This window comes from Etheostoma spectabile, chromosome 21 (genome assembly GCF_008692095.1).
Source record: "Etheostoma spectabile isolate EspeVRDwgs_2016 chromosome 21, UIUC_Espe_1.0, whole genome shotgun sequence".
NCBI lineage: Eukaryota > Metazoa > Chordata > Actinopteri > Perciformes > Percidae > Etheostoma > Etheostoma spectabile.
This window is the reverse complement of record NC_045753.1, coordinates 8,287,511-8,306,602: the sequence shown is the minus strand read 5'-3', so window position 1 is coordinate 8,306,602 and position 19,092 is coordinate 8,287,511. Positions and strand designations below refer to the sequence as shown.

Genomic DNA, 19,092 nt, shown 5'->3' with positions numbered 1-19,092 from the left:
CTCTCTACTGACAGCACTCCACATTTACAAACAACAGAGCTACATGTTGAAATTGACCGGAATTCTCCTTTAATGTAGGCAGTTCAAGCTTGACTTTATGGGTGAAATGGATAGAAAAGTTCCAAATTGTTAGAAAGTGCAAAAAATCTAATCCAACCTGGGATTTCCTTGCGTCTCCCAGGTGTTCTGCATGAGGGCTAATTAGCAGTCAGACTTGTCCCTTCATGTTTGACGTCACATGTCCCCTCAAGTGTGACATCCGTTCTGACCCTCCAATCTGCTTCTACCCACCACATCTTCCAAATTATAAGACTTTTCATAGTAAATGTTAAAAATTCACGCAAACACCCCTTCAAGTCAGAACTACAATTGGAATGGAATGGAAAGTCGTTTAAGGTTTCGGTACACAGCTTGCAGGGTTGACGTCATATTACACAGAATCTAATGTAAATGTTGGGTTAATATAATAAATTATCAGCATAAACATTGATAAGATAACAAGTAAGGCAAAGCAATATTTTTGGTTTCTGATGTTAAGCACATTGGATACCTGCTGGTTGCTGTAAAGTACTATATAAAGAATTTTTGACTGATTGATTAGTGGTTTTAAGGATTGTACCGTGCAGAAACAAGTCTAGGACAAAATCCCTCATTTAAAGCTTCAAACTGGAAATAAAGCTGTCAACACGTCTAAACACTAGCAATATAATAAAACATCTTATTTGTAATGTCCATATTGTTTTCACACTACTCATCAACCCACCTAAGAATGACCTCCCAATTTGGGAAATGGGACCATCCGAGGAGCATGTAATTGCACCATAATATACAGGTAGAGCATCCCATAATATCCACATTTTGATACAATGAAGTTAATTACACTTTTCAACTGTTTTTAACTAATCAAATGTCAAAGCCAAACCGGGCCTTTCCATCAATTCCTTTCAAACAATAGAAACGTTGCAGGAGATGCGTTGGCGCTCTGAGTACTTGGCTTGCATGTACCCAGTTGTTTGTGTGTGTGTGTGTGTGTGTGTGTATGTAATGTCTACCATTGCCAAAAGCAACCATCCACATCCTAAACGGGCTTGTAACCAATTTTCTGGTCAATGGACAATGAGCATTCAGTCCACCCTCGCCATTCTTCTCTCTACCGACACGGTGCAGCATGCCCAGCACAGAAGAAAAACAGCCTTTTCCTAAGATGGCTTTCAACGGTTAGAATAAAATCTCAGAGACTGCTTAGTGAGGCAGCGAAGGTTATATAAACATTCGAAAAGCCAAACCGATACAGCGAGGGCCACAGGTCCTCCCCTGATGGAATTCACGGTATCTATCCATCCATACAGTTACATTTCATATGCAGAATATATAATGCGAGCGCTTAAGCGTTCAACTCACCTTATAAACATGTGCATGGACCTATTGTGTAGTTAAATGACACTACTGTATGTAGGAAATGTACACATGCATGAATGCGTCAATGTACACGGACGTGCATTTGCACAGAAAAGCTTCCTGTTGCAGCAGAATATACAGCGTGATGGTCTTTTTGCCATCAAGCAACATGGAAAACAATGACAACACTGACACAGAGGTGGTGGTGGTGGTATTGGATATGTACACTGTACTTTATTGTTCAGCCTCCCTTTGCTCTGACACTGATAGATAAGGCCTGACTGCTATATAAGGCAAGGACAGAAACGTACATTAGAACAGACACACTGCAAGAGAACAATTCGGCTGCATCTCTAAGCTAAACCCACTTCCTTTGCTTGTCACCGTTCTGATTACCAGCCTCAAGGTACGGCGAGATTCAATTCATCCAGCGTCTGGAGGTTTCTGAGGGAAGGAGCTGGAGTCATTTAAAAAGAATAGTGATATTTGTGATCATATCATGAAGACATCTATATCCCGAGATAGAGGAGTAAACCAGCAGGTCCACCAGGAACTCTCTGTGGCCTCTTCTTTCTTGCTGCCGTCAATAAAAGGCTCGGGCTTGTGTATTCTCAACAGCACCTGGGATTTTCTTTTAGCATTCACAGCTTCAAGCCATAGAATAGATCCCATTGGGACTTTTAGTAAAACAATCATGATTCAAACTAGTTTTTAATAAATGCTAAGCGAGTGCACGAGATGAGATTCCTTCTGGAACGAGAAGTTTCAGGTTTAAAGGGTAGCCTGTGGAGTTTTCCTTTAAATTAACAAAAGTTCATTTCAAATTCAGTGTTACTCACCGAAACACACTGAAATATAATGAATGTGAATACATTTTCATCCTCATAAAACATTTTCAAGTGGCATTTTTGAGTATTTTAAATCCAGCATTGTTTACATCCATGTTTGCTGTAGCAGTCCCTTTCTTCACCGCCATTGTTTGCACACTGCAGCTCTTCTTCATGCGTGACCACCACCAACAGATCAGTCAGCAGATAGACAGTTGACAATCACCGTGGTGACCCACACATTTAAACAGTGCTTCATAGCACTACAACTCAAAAAGGGTACCTTTAAGTTGCCTTCAGGGTTTCTTACCACCTGGAAATGTTTTGTTTTTCTGAGTCAAAATTTAAAATGAAAAACCTTTTATCAAGGTTATGGTCGTCTTTTTCGATCCTTTTGTGGCTTTCCCCCAATGATTTTGTCACTTTTTCAACGTTTTTCTACCTTTTCTGAGCCTTTTGAATTTTTGGTTTTTTTTTCACATTCTTTTTTTTTAATTTTTCACTTTTTCTTTTACATCTTTTCACATTTTTGACACTTTATTTGACATTTGTTCACATTTTAGTCACTTTTATTGACATTTGTCTCTCTTTTTTTAAAGTTCTTTTACCAGTTGTTTTTTCTCCAAATGCTATAAAATTGAAGAAAAAAAACAAATTCAATGAAAGGAGTGAACTGATTATTTATTTTTTTATCCTGCAAGGAGCATTGATGAGAACCACCCACGTTACTTTTGGAAAATTTGTTTGAAAGAAACCCACATTTCTGATATAGATCTTTTTTGGAAAGAGGTCAAATTTGACCCGAAGACAACAGGAGGGTTAAAGGGGCATTCCACCGATTTTACACAAAACGTCGGTTTAAAGTTGTTGGGAAGTGCTACTGCATATGTGAAAATAAATGTTGTATGAAGGCTTTTTTTGGCTCGAGCAGGAGCTGTGTGAAGTCGGATAAATTACCTCAAGTGATGTCACTTGAGTCAGCATCAGTTGTGGCTTAAGACTGGAGGTGTGCAGCAGAGCTAACAGACCTCCAGCCCGCATCTTATCTCTGCTCAAAGGCTAGCAGCTAGAGGCTACATTAGCCACTACTAGCATAGCACACCCACATCTCTGACAAAACAGTTGATGCTTGAGTTGCACTGTAAGTGATGATCCTTTGGCAAGGAAGATTAAATGCTTGGAATTAAAAAATAGATATATCTGCTGCATTGATTTTGATCCTTTTTTTTAAACTCCCCATTGTGAGTGTGACAGGGTTATAGGAGTGCAATGCTAAACCTGTGGTACAGCTTTCTGTGAATGATCCTGTGTATACTTGCTGTGCATTGCCACACAGACAGTATGGATATTTGTGCAGAGAAGTTAGACCCACCAGCGGTCCCAAAGACAAAAGAGATGTCTATGAAAAGGCTACTTGTTATAATAAAGAGACTATTCTGTACCTGCTGTCAAACAACATTGTCACATATAGCATGATGCTGGGAGCTGACTTTTCTAGTGCGTTTAAGGCAGCGCTACATTTAAAATATCACCAACTCACAGAAGAGAATAGTCTTTCAGTAATCTGTATTTAAGCTACTTTGCATGTTCTTGATGGGATGCAACAGCAGCAGTGCCTTTTGTTGGATTAAGGGAAAAAAGTATATCCATGTGTGAAATAATTTCTTTAAAAGGTTTTTATATTATGTCTCATTTTTCTTTCCTTATTTTTTTTTATAGGGAAGTCGGCATCCCTGTGAGAGTTTCCTAACAACATTGCACAGTGTTTACCAGTAGATGAATACTTGTGAGGGTCACTTTTGTGTGAGAATAACAACGTAATTAAAACCCACAAGCCTTGTTTGTTCACCTCCCCTCATACACGATGAACAGTGTTTACCATTCTGGGAGCCGACCCTTTGATTCAAGTTTTCCAACACCCTTCAAACACAATCACTCGTTTGAGCGTAGTCTCTGACTACTCTCGGCTAATCCATACATATGCATGAGCTTCAGCTGTACACACCTTTCCTAGACTTCTAACAAGCAGCTTTTCTTCAAGTGTTTAGTCCTCATTAAAACAATTATTTGCAACATAACGCTGCATTAAATCCTGACACATTAGTTAAACAATCTTTAGATTTTTTTAGTATAGCCAGCCCAACCTTTGATAAAGACCCTTATAAGTATGTTATATAGTGGCGTTGTATAGCGGGGTTGAGGGTAAACCTCCAGAAACACAGCTTACCCTTCTGTTTTAATGGTAAAATAGTGTTTCCCTTCCTTTCTTTTTAGAAATATTTCTGACACAAATGTGTCATATCATATATCACAGTAGGTGAAACTGATTTTAGACACGTGGAGATGAGGAAAGATACTTTTGAGATGAAACAGCAAGAAGGTATGCTTATTTGTGGACTTTCTCAATAAGGGACGGTCCAAAAAGGATTAGAGGGTGAGGGGTGGGGGAATAGAAAGTGATGGTGTACAAAGTGGTTCTTAAAGATGCGCTTCCCCGTATGCAAGGAAAAACATTCCTTCTGTTACTAAGAGGACCAATATGTCAAGCCCAAAACCATGTGGATCTTTATTGATACTGGTGAGTTCATGTTTTCTCCACCAACTGTCATTTTCCACTGTCACTTAAGTCTGCGGTTTCATATAATGTTGGCCTATATTATAATTCTAGTTTAACCTTTTATTTAGTATCTCTAGGTCTATAATAGCGAGGCTAGAATTCTGTTGTGTTTGCCTTCATTTGGAAATGTCTAATTCCACTTATTATGTGCGCATTAGTGGCTTTGGGAACATTATTATTTTGCTATTATATTATGGTATAAATAAAACCATATATATATATATATATATATATATATATATATATATATATATATATATATATAAGGTTTCAATTCTTCTTTTTATGATAGGGGAAGGGTGTTGCAGTTGCATTTTTTTCCCCAAGTCTATAAGAGTCGTCCATGGTATTTACTAATGCGGTGGTATCAAAAAGATTCAACTTCCCACCAATATCATTTCCATAGTCCCAAAGAGAGTTTGGTTTTACCAGTGGTGCTTAGCCATAAACCATTAATATGATCATTATTGGGAATTTAAGATGTTTTTAAAAATTACTGGATCACTGGTGGCCTTTAGATATGTTACACTTCTGCAAGTTATCTGTTATAGCCATGATAATAATAATAATGATGATAATAATAATAATAATAATAATAATAAGATAAAGTAGGAAAAAGGAATGCCCATTGCTTAATAGCCCAAGCCAAAGAGAGTGAATCATTGTCGTCTTAAATGTAATGGCACTATAAGGCTGACAATAAGGCCCCCTCTCCACCTTTCTGCACACCCTTCCCTACCTACCCGGAGCAGGAAAGCAGCTACAAAACACTGTAGGCACTGTGACCATTATACACCTTCACTACAAAACTGAGCAGAAAAAAAAGTCTCCATCTTCTCATTGTGTTTTAGATTAGAGAGAGCAGTCCAGGCTAGTTCATGTGCAGTTTACAGAGAGTCTTTGTGTCTGTCATTGAGGTAAAAGGTACTGTATGATTGGATCCGTCGATACGCAGCCTCTGGGGAGTCGTTTCTCCTTTACTCAGCCAGACGATCCACAGAAACATTTACATATCTCCTAGAGAGTCCTGCGATGTGAACGCATCCATCTCCTTTACTCGGCTAAGAACTTTTATCTGTAAGGCTTTGAAGGTCCGTTAAACGTCCTCAATGTCCTCACACTGTGAGCCTGTATGTCACAGTCCAGGCGGGACACAGAAAACATCGTCGTCCTCAGCCTGTACAGGGAGAGATTATTAGGTCAGCTCTGGGGGGGTTAAAGGTCACCACTCTGGGGTTCAGGTCTGGCTTCCTGGTTGCGGCTGCGGCCCAGTCTGGGGAAGCGGGATGACGTTTTGGACCGGGGCGTCTTGGCTCCGCCATCGTTGGCCTGGGGTGTGTCTCTGGATGAGAGAAAACAGCAGGAAGGAGAAGAAAGAAAAAAAAAAAAAGCCATGGACTTTAAATGAACATCTGGCGGAAGTTTGTTACCAACTTTATTATTCAAACAAACCACTGATGGTGCATCTGGAGACTGACATGGATAATTTCCCTTCTGCCAGAAGACTTTTTCTTGGAAAATCCCAAATTAGTCAAAACAGCAAATGGAGAAGCTTTTGTGAACCAAATAAGCTGAATCTCAATTATTCTACATTAACTGTGAATAGAGAGTAGCAAAATGGAAATATATCTAATTGGCTGTTCGTCTTCCTTTAAGTACTATTACTATGCCTGCCAAACTTTTTAATTCTGGCATAGCATGTGCCATTTCAATGATAATAGAGGCAGATTTACTCAGAATTCTTAACAATTTGTCGGGGAAAAGGAGGCTTCTCATATCTAGCTAATGTTAGCTTGGTTGGCCACTTAACTGGGTTGGTTGAAAATGGTGTAGTCTGTGAACGTTTCAGTGTTAAATGATATTGTGCTTTTGTAATGCAGTACAAGTAATTTGTATTGCAGTACAAGTCAGTCTTAGTATTATGACAATTAGAAGGATAAACTTAGGATTTTATCCTAATGTTTGGCTGCTCAGCTTCCTTATTAGATACATTTTCATAGACAAAGATGTTCCTCCACTTCCTCCCACTGTACAAAAGTGTGCCCTACGAAGCTGCCCGATTGGCTACCTTGAGTAGATAGGGTTAGGATAGCCAATTGTTCAGGGACGAGGACCTGAATAAATAAGCTTCCGTTCCCTCATGCAAGCATGGATTCCTGGCCAACTGTAGCGCGCAAATGCTGTTTAATTTTGCCTAGAACTGCCGTGGGGTCCATAATATTGCTTCCCGGATACGTGCGCTGCCTTCTTGTGATTTTGGAGCAACAGTCTGCACAGTAGTGATCAGGCGGTGGAGCCGCAGTATCTAAGTCCCGCTCATACACCCGCTCAATCGATCGCGAGTCAATCACAGCTGTCCATCATGATGTTTCACCACGTTCTTATCAGAAGAATGAACAATTGGCAGGATCACAACTCCATGAAATGACTGATCCAATCCTTGGGAAAAAATGTATTTGACGTGTACTTTGTCTTTTATATATTGAGGGGGCGCAATTTATGACCTGTACTGCAGCCAGCCACCAGGAGCCATCAAGATATTTTGGCTTCACTTTGGAGAGCTATCAAGCCATTTTTCTTTATATTACACACTACATTCCGCATGTGGAGAAATCCAAAGCTCGACAGGCTCGATGTGCCTAGTTACAGTTGCTAAGATATGATTGGACAATCACTTTTCAGGGGAGGGACAGTCTACATCACACACAAAATCCCAAACGTTTTGCTTGATCACAGGTATAGTCATAGGAAATACATTGTATGTAGTTGCTTAACCTTGTCACATGTAATCATTTATGGTACACTAGTGTGACACACAGAATCAAATTACAGTCATTTCTGATCTTATGACAATGTTAAGGCTTCCCATTACTCAAGGGGAAATCATCTTGGCCACTTAATGACATCATCGCCCTAGTTACCCTGACGACCGTCTTCCCAACATGTAAACCCGTGATCCCTGAGTCTTAACTGATAACGATGAGAATGAATGAGAGGCACTTGTCAAAGGAAGGAAATGAAAAGCAGGGAGATTGAAGGCCTGGAGTTAAATGCTTTCTTATTGCGTTCTTCTAAAGCATGTCATTGCCAAGACACTGACTTCTCACCTGCTGCTTGTGATGAAGCGGATTCTGTAATAGGAGAAGTGAGTTCAAGTGCTTCTCTAAAAAAAGGGATTTTCGATAAATATTAAAATCATCAGAGAGGCACAAGGCATTTCTCTGTTGATGTCCAACTGGTAACTTTTAATGAAGCAGCCCAGCAGCTAGAGCAGAGATGGAGGTTATCTGGGTCATCTGAGTGGTCCTGAAGTTTGAGTCCCACTCGGACAACACGTGCTAAAAATAAATGCACTCATGGTGAGGTGCATTGGCTGAAAGTGTCACTGCGGCCCATATGCTTGTTTGTGAGGCAGCGGGGGCCAGACAAGCAGCACAGTAAGAGGGAAGAGAGGCCCTGTGATGTTAAAACTGGCTGAGACATGGAAGAGACAGTTACAGCACTGCTGCAATGGAGCAAATGGATTCCCATTATTTAATTAGGGGGAGCAAAGTTATCGTTTTGCTACCCAACCTGCAGCAGGTGATTATATTTAAGCAGCCTATTCCAATGATTCTTGGACCACCTTTTGTGTTTTATCAAATGTAACTTGTCGTTGATAATTTCACAATCTCGAAACCCAACGGCTATTAGTCTTATGAGGATTTAGCCTCCGGGCCAATATTTCGGGGGGTTCCAGTGTAGCCAGCGATTGTTAAAGGGTTTTGAAAATTGCATTTTGGCCAATGCGCTCTGCCTCTTTTGCTCGCCACGCGGACCGTTTACCTGCATACACCAAAAAGACCGCTCAGACGTGATTGGTCAATACTACTTGGACTACAAACGGGGATGCTTTCAATGCTAAAATCTTGCCCTGTTGCCCACAGATTCACATGCAAATATCTGTTTATAGTATACCTTGGCTGTCGATCCACACAGGAGTCTGACTGTCTTACAAAGGTAAGAGACCATCCATACCAGCCAAACTTTAAATTAGCTAAAAGTAGGATTGTACTGGTGTTGAAATGCCGAACCGATTAGCGGCATGATGCAGGGGCTGGTTTGACCAGAAAATATGGGAGCAGCCTAAGCTTTGTTAATATGGTGAACATCATTCAGTTTTCTCTGGCTCTAAATGTACATTCATCCACCTCACAAGGCAAGTTCAATCAAGTGCAGTCACACAATTTGAACTTGACCAAGGTTGGTGAAACAGTGGTGCGGTGGGGAGTTGTATCAGCAAAAATCATACTAAATTGGAGGCGGCGTGCAGAGTCAAAACCACAGCAATCTCATTTATTCATATCAAACTGGGTAAAGCAGCTCCATGTGCTAAATTAATTAGGCGTATACGTTTTTTCTCAGGCTCTCAGCATGTGCTTGTCCTCCATTTGGACATGATATTGACTTGTGCAGGATAATAACTTTTCCAGGCACTGTTCGGAATATTATTAATCTGACTGCAGAGGTGCATAATTAGAGTAAGTGGGTACACACGCATAAGCATGCATGAAATTGATTGTTTAACAGCATAGATGGATGGATGGATGGATGGATGGATGGATGATAGATAGATAGATAGATAGATAGATAGATAGATAGATAGATAGATAGATAGATGGATGGACAGCAGGTAATCCAGGCATTGCATGTGAAAATATATATCAATAGAAAATAAACACAATAAAATACATATTATATACAACCGGCGAAATAAAAAACAGGAGTTATTAACTACATTTTTCCAAGGGCCAGAATATTTCTAAAAAGACACTCTGGGGGTCAGACTTTCAAATAAATAAAATAAAATGTATTCATACCTTATATTCCTATCTTTGTTTGATATTTTCAATTTCTTATTGAATGCTATTTTTTTTTGTATTGTGTGAACAGTCTCCTCAAAAACATTGACAATCCATAATGATAGCTAGGCTACTGAACTAGAAAATGATCCCAGACTAAGAGGATGTTTACTGAGGACGGAAGGTTAAAGTCTGTGGGTACGGAAACGTCGTCATAGTTTGCAGTGTCCTGATTGGTGGAAAACGCTTGCAGGGAGAAAGGCCTGTTGTCAGGTAAAAATGTCTCTGTCAAAAAACCTGAAGCTAAAAGTTCACGTGAAAATCTGCAGCTTTAATGAACAATGGATGGACTGATAACTACGCATTTGTCTTGCAGACTTTAAACGCTTAACCTGTATGCCTCATGTGCAATGAAACGGTCGTTGTTGCAAAATGTTACAACCGGCATCATCAACAAGAATGAAGAACGCAAACAAGACAATGATGTCATCCGCGTGCATATTAAGTAGCTACATGCATTTGTTTTGGTCTCATAATACCTCGATGGATTTCCCCCTCCAGCTGGTTTGTTTGGCCAGCAGCATTTGTCCAAATTTCAAGATTGGTGGAAAACTAAGATAAACAGTTAGACTCCAAATCGACAGCTTTTGTTTTAGCTTGTTTATAAAAATTCGCTATTTCCGCTGTGTTTGTGTAAAACAGTGCTGGCACGAGTGGACTGCATGCAGACCGAGCAGATTGAAATATAGCTTTCTACATGTTTAATGCCTGTAGAACAGGAAGGTGGGTATTGATAACTAGGCAGAGGTGAGGTGTCGCTTTGGGCAGAAAAAGATTTCCTGTATCGGTCCCAATCTGATAGAGAAAGAGCTCTGCTGTCTGTCCAGTAGGTGGTGGAGAGGGGGGGTCAGGATCATCCATAATGGATACGGGTTTGTCCAGTGTCCTCCTCTTCACCACAACTTCAAAGGTGTCTGGTTTGCAGTCGATTTCGGAGCCAGCCTTCTTAATATAAATAAAATGATTGAGTCTGTCTGTGTTGCGGCTCCAATGCTGCTCCCCTGGTCACAATAGACTGATAGAAGATTTCCAACACTTTGCTGCTCACGTTGAAGGATCTTAGCTTCCTTTTAGAAATAAAAGTCAGCTCATCCCCTTCTTTTTTTTTAGATTAGATTAGATTCAACTTTATTGTCATCACACATGTACAATGCAACGAAATACAGTTTAGAGAGTTTCGAGAGCCTCCCAGCCGCAGCTAGTGAAAGCGCCGCCATATGCACTCTTCTTATTTATAGTCTTGGAATTGCTCTTCCAGTTTAGGCTGTTGTCAAGACTACAAGCAGGGTTCAAAATTAGCACCATCTTCCAGCCAAATGCTGGTAGAATTTGCAAATGGCCGGAGGATTTGCTTCACTCACCAGCCAAAAAAAACAATGGTTATCTATTGAATGGCTGGTAAAAATTGAACATTCACTACCCATTTGGCTGTTGGACAAAAAGGTTAATTTTAAACCCTGGCTACAGGTAAAACATCCTCTCCCAGAACACACGGGTTGTGCAGACGTCCTCTTCCTTCTGAAGTCGACCACCATCTCTTTGGTCTTGACCATGTTCTTACAGCCCACTCCGCAAAATAGTTCACCAGTGCTCTATACTCCCATCTATCACTTATACACCCAACAACTGCAGAGCCATCAGAAGACATCTGCACATGGCATGGCCCGGAGTTGTACTGGAAGTCTGCAGTGTACAAGGTGAAAAGGAATGGATAGGATGGAAAGGATAGCACAGTTCCCTTTCAGAGCTCCTGTACTACTGACAACCATTTGAGAGAGGCAGACAATCTGCGGTCTGCCTGTTGGGTAGTCTGTAATCTAAGAGACGGCGGATGTGTCTACCCTCCATGCTTGCAGCTTCTCCCTCATTATAAGTGGCTAAATGGTGTTGAATGCACTGGAGAAATTAATGAATCACAAGTTGCAGAGGCCAGATGGTCGTCTTCTTGGGAACCGGAACCATGCAGGATATCTTCTGCAGAACTGTTATTTTCTCCTGGTACAGGCTCAGGTTGAAGAGGTGTCACACAGTGGCAGATAGCTGGCTGGTACAGGTCCTCAGAACCCTGGGACTGATAACAGCCTTGCTCTGGTGCAGAGTCACTCCAGCTGTCTCTAACCTGGCCGATAGTCCCAGTCGAGTAAGGGATAGACGTTCATTGCCAGACTTATCCCCACAGCGGTGCAGAGGAAGGTCTTGTTTTGGTGAAACATGTGCACGTAGAGAGGCGAGCTCTGGAATTAAAATGCCCGTGTGTAATGAGAATTTGAAAAGATAAATACAATATGATTGTCGGTCCAGCTCGGAGGATGCTTCTCAAATCAACCGGAATTTAGAATGCCAACACAAAGAAAGCGGAAAGTGACTGACATATGGACTAGGCAGGGGAGGGTGCTCATCTTCTCAGTGGAGGGAAGACATTCCAACAAAAGTGGGGGTTTTATGTCCAAGAGGCTCACCAGGCGGGATTGAGGGGGGGTGAGATCAATAGTAACTTGAATAATTAACTATTACCTCTACATTTTCATTCTTTCTCTCTCTCTCTCTCTCTCTCTCTCTCACACACACAAAAAAAAACACACCTCAAAAAAACCCAACATGCATGCGTAAAGGCAGGCACAGATAGTCCCCACAATAAAAGGTTACATCCTCTTTCTAAAAATTGCTCTTGACCATGAGACAAAGGTCTACAACAGTTTCCTTGGATGCAGCAGGTCAATAAGGCAGACAGTCTGTGTACTGTGTTCTGAGCAAACCATAAACGTGTTGGGAGGAAAATTGCAGCATGCAAGTCTGAAGAAGTGAGTGTGGAGAGGCACAAAGACATCCGTACACATCAGTGGGTGCAAACATGGCCACTGCTGTCAGGCCTGTTACTTCTATAAATTACACTCGTAAAAACAAAACAGAAACTCCACGTTTTTCATCAACAACAGTACAAAGTAGAACATTTCCTATCTCTGCACTCTCCATCCTAAGCATTAGGAGCAGTCGACACATTCACATGCGCCTGGGGAGGAACTTTGTGGTTCCAGGGTCTTGCTCGGGGACACTTTGCCATGTGGCCAGAGGAGGCTGAGGCACATGCCACCACTACCAATGTTAAATAAAGTGAAGACCTACAGTTCATCATTACAACAAGTCTAAAGGCTTTTGCACACCAAGTCTGTATTTTTCATTTGTGTTTGTGTGTGTGTGTGTGTGTGTGTACTGTATATATATTTTTATTATATACTATATGATCTCACTACTATATGATCTCACTGTTGTGTTGACATGCACCACATACCATAGTATTTGTTTTGCTGTTCTTAATTTATGAATTCCCTGTGCGGCGTCCTTGAGTGCCATGAAAGGCGTCTTTAAATAAAATGTATTATTATTATTATTATATCACTTGTGTGTAACTAGCTGATTGGTAACATTAGCTTATATTACTAGGACGGACAATTATTAAAATATATATCTAACACCTTTTTGACTGATATATTATTCCATAGTAAGCATGCAAACATTTACAAACACGCTCTAACACAAAGTACAACTGAGGCTGATGGGACCGCCTTTAGTTTTGCAGGTATTAATTGTAAACCACAGTATTGGACTCATTAAAACTCAGACTTGATGGTTAAGACAGATTAAGGGTGTCAGTAATTACAATTCATCCCGTGTTAATTGTACTGTGCAAGTTAAAGGACACTGTACTCTTTCCTACAGTAGACATCAGTAGTCCTCCTGGGCGCAGTTATTTGATCCTCTGAAAATAAGTTGTCATTCACTTTTACCTTTATATCACCTCTGTGAAAGATCAGTGGGATCAAATAGCAACATCTGCTGTTACTGCATACCTGTCAAACTACTGCTAAGTTCAATCAAAGCAGTGGGAACTATTCCAAGTACGTTTTCTGACAGCTCACATCAATCGGAATAGCTAATTTTGACTAAATCCAACTAGATGATTGGCATGTACCATAGTCTTCAAATAACTTAACTTTGAGGCTGATATTTAAGGGAAGTAGTACATTTTATAACTTTGTAACTGTATAGCGTGACACGCCTCCCCTGTGGCCAGAAAAAAACACACTACTCCAGTCAGGCATGATATGCTGAACTAGCTCGTTGCATTATGGTTGACAAGGATCCTATTTAAAGTATGTCTGAAATTACTAACCTGATGGTAAGATGAATAGAAGTTCTAGTTTGTATATATGTACTGTATGCTTGCTATTGTATAGCCTAGTCTACATTCAGGCACCATCTACATAGTTGTTTAATTTATTACAGCAAATGAATGCAGAAAGTTAAGTTGGTCAGAATATAGCATATATAATAAATATCATGAAATAATTTAGTTTAGACTATGCCTTGTTACCTAAACTTGCCAACAAATGCATGTTAGAAGAAAACCCCCGTAGACCACTACACCCCTGAATCAAGCCGTCTCCCTCAGAATCAGCTGCCCTGCCAAACTCCTCTCTCTCTCTCTCTCTCTCTCTCTATAGAGAATAGAGAGCTTTGAAAGCCTTACTAGGAGAGCTATTTCTTGTATTTCACTCGTTTACACTAGCTAGACTATTATCTATAGCCAACTAAAGTATTCCTTTATCTTTACCTCAAGTAAAAGTAGCTAAAGTGAAGCAAGTAAACGTCATTTACAACTTACAATTTCACTCTGTATCACTCACTGTGTGTGTGGTACATAGACTGTATATTATAGGCCTAAAGTGTATGGTGCGGTAGCTAGTCCAGACCAAAGATTTGGGACGAGACAAGATAAATCCTGCAGCTTTTTGCAAGCATATACTGTATATTAGCAATCTATGGTTGTAACCATATACTGTATATTAACAGCCTCAATTGCAACCATAGACTACATGTTAACAGTCTATGGCTGTAACCATAGACTGCATATTTACAGTCTTAATTGCAACCATAGACTGTATGTTAACAGTCCATGGCTGTAACCATAGACTGTATATTAACAGTCTTAATTGCAACCATAGACTGTATGTTAACAGTCTTAATTGCAACCATAGACTGTATGTTAACAGTCTATGGCTGTAACCATAGACTGTATATTAACAGTCTAAAGGGAGGCTCACATTCACCCAATCTGAAAAGCCTTGATTTAACACTTTACCTTGCCGTCAGACAGCCCTTTCCAACAGGAATCTGAAGTCATTATATCCATCTATTCTATGCTCTCTTCAGAGCCACCAGACTAAAAAAAACAAACGGTAATTTGACTTTGAGGAACACAGGAGTTGCTCGTCTACCGCTACCTGGATCGGTTAGTTTGTTTTGTTACTGTGACAACTTACCCTTTAAAACACCAAAGTCACACATTAACACTAACTAACCAATTGGTACCAGTATCTCCGATGTTCTGCACAATAAAATGACTTGAAGAGAGCATTGATAAAAGCTTCCCCATTGGAAAGGGCTGTCTGCAGCAAGGTAAATCTGGGAAAATATTCTAAATATAGCGTACACTTAAACAGTAGGTAAATATGTTTAGCTGCTGCCCCCGTCCAGTGTAGTACACTTCTTAGCTTCTGTGTCAGTACTCCTGCCTGTTTCTCCAAACCGGGTACTTGTTGACCGCTGTGTACTGTAGATAATACACGGACTATGGAGAAGTACCTATTACAACCCCACTTCAAAAGATCCAAACTAAGCAATTAATAGCCCTTTATACAGAGGAATTAGGACTGTGGAAAAAAACATTATGCTAAATTTACCATGTTTTTACCGGGCTATATCAGCAAAAGGTCATTATTTGTTTGTGCTAGATATTATTTGAGACTTCTTTTAATTATAATAGGACACAGTTGTTAGAAAAAGAAGCAATGTGTGGTTTCTACTTGGGGCCAAACAGTATTCTCGCTTACCTCTGCAATTTCTCCACATTCCTTCCCACCCCCTCATTAAGTTAATGACCAGACTAATCAGGCTTTCATCCCTCGCTAAAGATGTCAGACAAGCGCAGATTTGATCATACCAACTGAGCAGGAAGTTATGGAGTCCAGAGTAGACAGTTATAACGTGTTAAACTAATAAACATCATGACAGCACTGGCAGGTCTCAGTGCAACACTGGCCAGAAATGAAGAGAGCACTGTATACTGTATGCCTTCACACATATTAATATTATTGTAACGTTGATCTGGGTTGATTCAATGTCGGCCGCAATTTCACTGCATCATGGCGCGGAGAATTCCAGTGTCAGCACAGATCACAGCAGGCCGAGACAGACCTGCACATGCAAGTAAAAGTCCTCAACCATCAACTGAACGTTACTTGATATGAAGTTCATGATAAAATTGTGCAAACATGTCAACATGATGTACTGATGAACTGCCGCGGTTAGTTCTCTGTTGCATCATCTCAACTTTAATGCAAACTTTTCCGAGGTGACCTTGTGATCACACAGCCAAAGAAACATCAGCTGTTCACACCACCAAATAGAGCAGAGTTTGGCCAGTGTCTCCTGTTTTTTTGGTCAAACACTGCAACGCAACAGTTAGCCTGCTGTGTTCCTGAGATAAAAGTCAGGGATATTTGTAACTTAAGCAGGCATTCCCAAACACATACTGTAAAAGTAGATGTACAGTACATACAAATGAAGATGTATTAAACCCAGAATAACAATATTTCAATGTAGGAAATAGAACAGAATAAAGTAATGTGATGTGGCTTGACACTGCAATATATCATTCCATTCAAATAGAAAGGTTTCTATTTCAGCTCGGAGATATGAGAAGGAGAGATGGGATTATTAAGCCTCTCATGGCAGATTCGACAATGAGCAGTGTGTGCTTGGGGGGGTTTACACAGGCCTGTGTGTTACCCTTCTTCTCCTGGACTACGGCCTTTAGAGACTTACCTCTCAATTTGAATCTATCTCTACTAATTTAACTGATGCTACTTGCTACTAGGGGTGGGAATCACCAGACGCCTCAAGATACAATATCATCACGATACTTATGCCATGATACGATATTATTTTGATTTTAAACAATTTCTAATTTTTTTTCATCTTCTAATGTTTCCCAATTTCAAATAATGTCCCCAAAAGGACACTTTGTCAACATATGTTTTTTTCTAAAGAGATACATTTCTACATTTGTTCATATCACTTCAATTTTAGTGTTGCAAAATGGGATTGGGAACTGGGAACACATACTGTACACTCACCTATAGGTTTATTAGGACCACCATACTAATCCTGTGTTTGACCCCCTTTCGCCTTCAGAACTGCCTTAACAGGATTAAGCCTCGAAGCAGAGGTCCAGGGTCGAATCCGACCTGTGATGATTTCCTGCATGTCTTCCCCCTCCCTCTCCTTCCTCACCTTGCTGTCCTGTAGTAGAGCTGTGTTTGAGTAAAACAGCGCAATGGACTGAGTGGACAGAGCAGACTGAAATATCGCTTCCTACATGTTTATGCATGTAGACAGGTGACTGCATTGATAAGCATGGACCTTTCACTCACAGAGGTTTTATTTTAGCCTACTTACAGTAATGAGCCTAGCGTTAGTTTGTCTGCGCCAGCGGCCGTTACCAGTCAGGTAGTGTGTGTTGTAACGCACACACCTCTCAGCACAGCCGTGTGTGTGTGGAGCGAGGCCATTGCTTCACAGAATCCCGGAATGTGAGTAGGGATGCAAATACAGCGGGCTGGGTGCTCTACCTGTGTAATGATACCTGCTTAAAATGTTCTGAACTCATGATTATTCTGCTGGCCGGACTGAAAGCATTGGCGGGCCGGATCTGGGCCACGGGCTGCCAGTTGACGATGGCTGCTGTATGTCATAAATAATGTGGAACAGGTAGAAATAGGATGATGTAACAATACGAGGGAGATGATCTATATACACAAAGTTGTACCAAAAAAGCAGCATGCCTCTGTTTAATTTGTGTTCCTTCTGATGTATCTGGGAAAATGTGTAAAAATAAGGTGCACACACACGTTACCATGGTTACCAAATGGTCTTGGATAAATCTGTGATCTTAGGAGACTGCTTCCTGGGTAGTTCTCACAATAAACAAATGGATTTGTAGGTTATCCTTTGAATTCATTATAAAATCCACCATCGCACAGTACGGTGCGGTTAGTCTGCTTTGTTTTCATAAAACAAACAGCACCACAGTCTAATTCTGAACCAGAACCAGACTGAGTCTCCAACCCAGGGACACTGATACAAATTGGCTGAAAGCAACACATAGACTGCACTTGTTTCATTTTTTCTACAAATAAAAATTGCTAACATCCCATAAGAAGGCAAGACATTTTTGGTCATTTAACAAGGCCACAACGTGAAGAGCTTTATCTTTATCAACTATGTTGCTGTTGCCTTCGCCTGATGACTCACATGTCTCCAGAGAGGAAAGGACGTTCCAGTCAGACAGTGTGACAGGTCACACCAGCTGACTGATCCCAGTGAGTGGAAACTGATGCAAATATTGACAGGAAATGACTCGAGCATCTTATTTTCAGACATAGCCTGGTAGAGAGGTGGGTAGCCGAGGCATCGAGCACTTTCACACTTGCTAATCTGAGTGCTTGTGAGAGAACATATACGCTTGTATGTGTGAATTATGCGTATGACTGTAAAACGCAGGGAAACGTGGAAGTTACTTTACAAGGGATTTGGCATTGTCAGTGACCTTAATCCTCCCTGTTTGTATCCTGTAACAACCACTACCACAACAGCTGTGGCAGCTTATTCCTTCTGGAAGTCTTGCAGATTCAATTGGTATAATACACCCAAAGTATTGCAAAAATGGTGTTGGTCTTTTTCAGATGTAGATGCATACAGATTCCACCATATTAGAGTTTGCTGTGGACAAAACAACTCCAAACACCATCTAATGCTATGGATATATAAATAAAGTTACAAAGATAGACACATTTCCTGATTTCTTTCCATAACTATTCCTGTTTGGATTCTTCCACTCAATTCTCTGTAACATTGCAGTATTCATTCACAGACAGGAGGCCTGCACCTGCTGGCATCCTTCTCCTGAATGACACACAAAACACACACACACAAAACACACACACACACTGGCATAAAGGCTTGGACCTGTATTGACCATGCCTGTGTGTGTCCACTTACAGGCAGAAAGGCAGCAGAGACAGCAGCGTCTCTTTGGTGGGGCGGGCTGTAAACTCCGGCAGCGTCTGGATCAGTTTGTTCATCACCATGCGAAGGTAGCCCTGCAGCTGCTTCCTCCTCTCCTCCACAAACTTGGCATCCTGCAGGCAGTTAGTAAGAGAGAGAGAGAGTGAGAGTGAGAGAGTGAGAGAGAGAGAGAGAGAGAGAGAGAGAGAGAGAGAGAGAGAGA

The 19,092-nt window shown here is 40.8% G+C and overlaps 1 protein-coding gene across 1 annotated transcript in view; it reads right to left on the bottom strand.

Moving 5' to 3' along the window:
* Positions 1-1,968: 1,968 nt before the first annotated feature.
* snx29 (sorting nexin 29) overlaps positions 1,969-19,092 on the bottom strand; it is a 173,164-nt gene continuing 156,040 nt past the window's right edge. Inside the window, exons 20-21 of the mRNA XM_032501504.1 lie at positions 18,864-19,003; positions 1,969-6,184 (exon numbers count right to left, since the gene is read on the bottom strand). Of these exons, the coding sequence (XP_032357395.1) occupies positions 6,058-6,184; positions 18,864-19,003 (267 nt within the window). The 3' untranslated portion in view covers positions 1,969-6,057. The remainder of the gene's footprint in view (positions 6,185-18,863; positions 19,004-19,092) is intronic.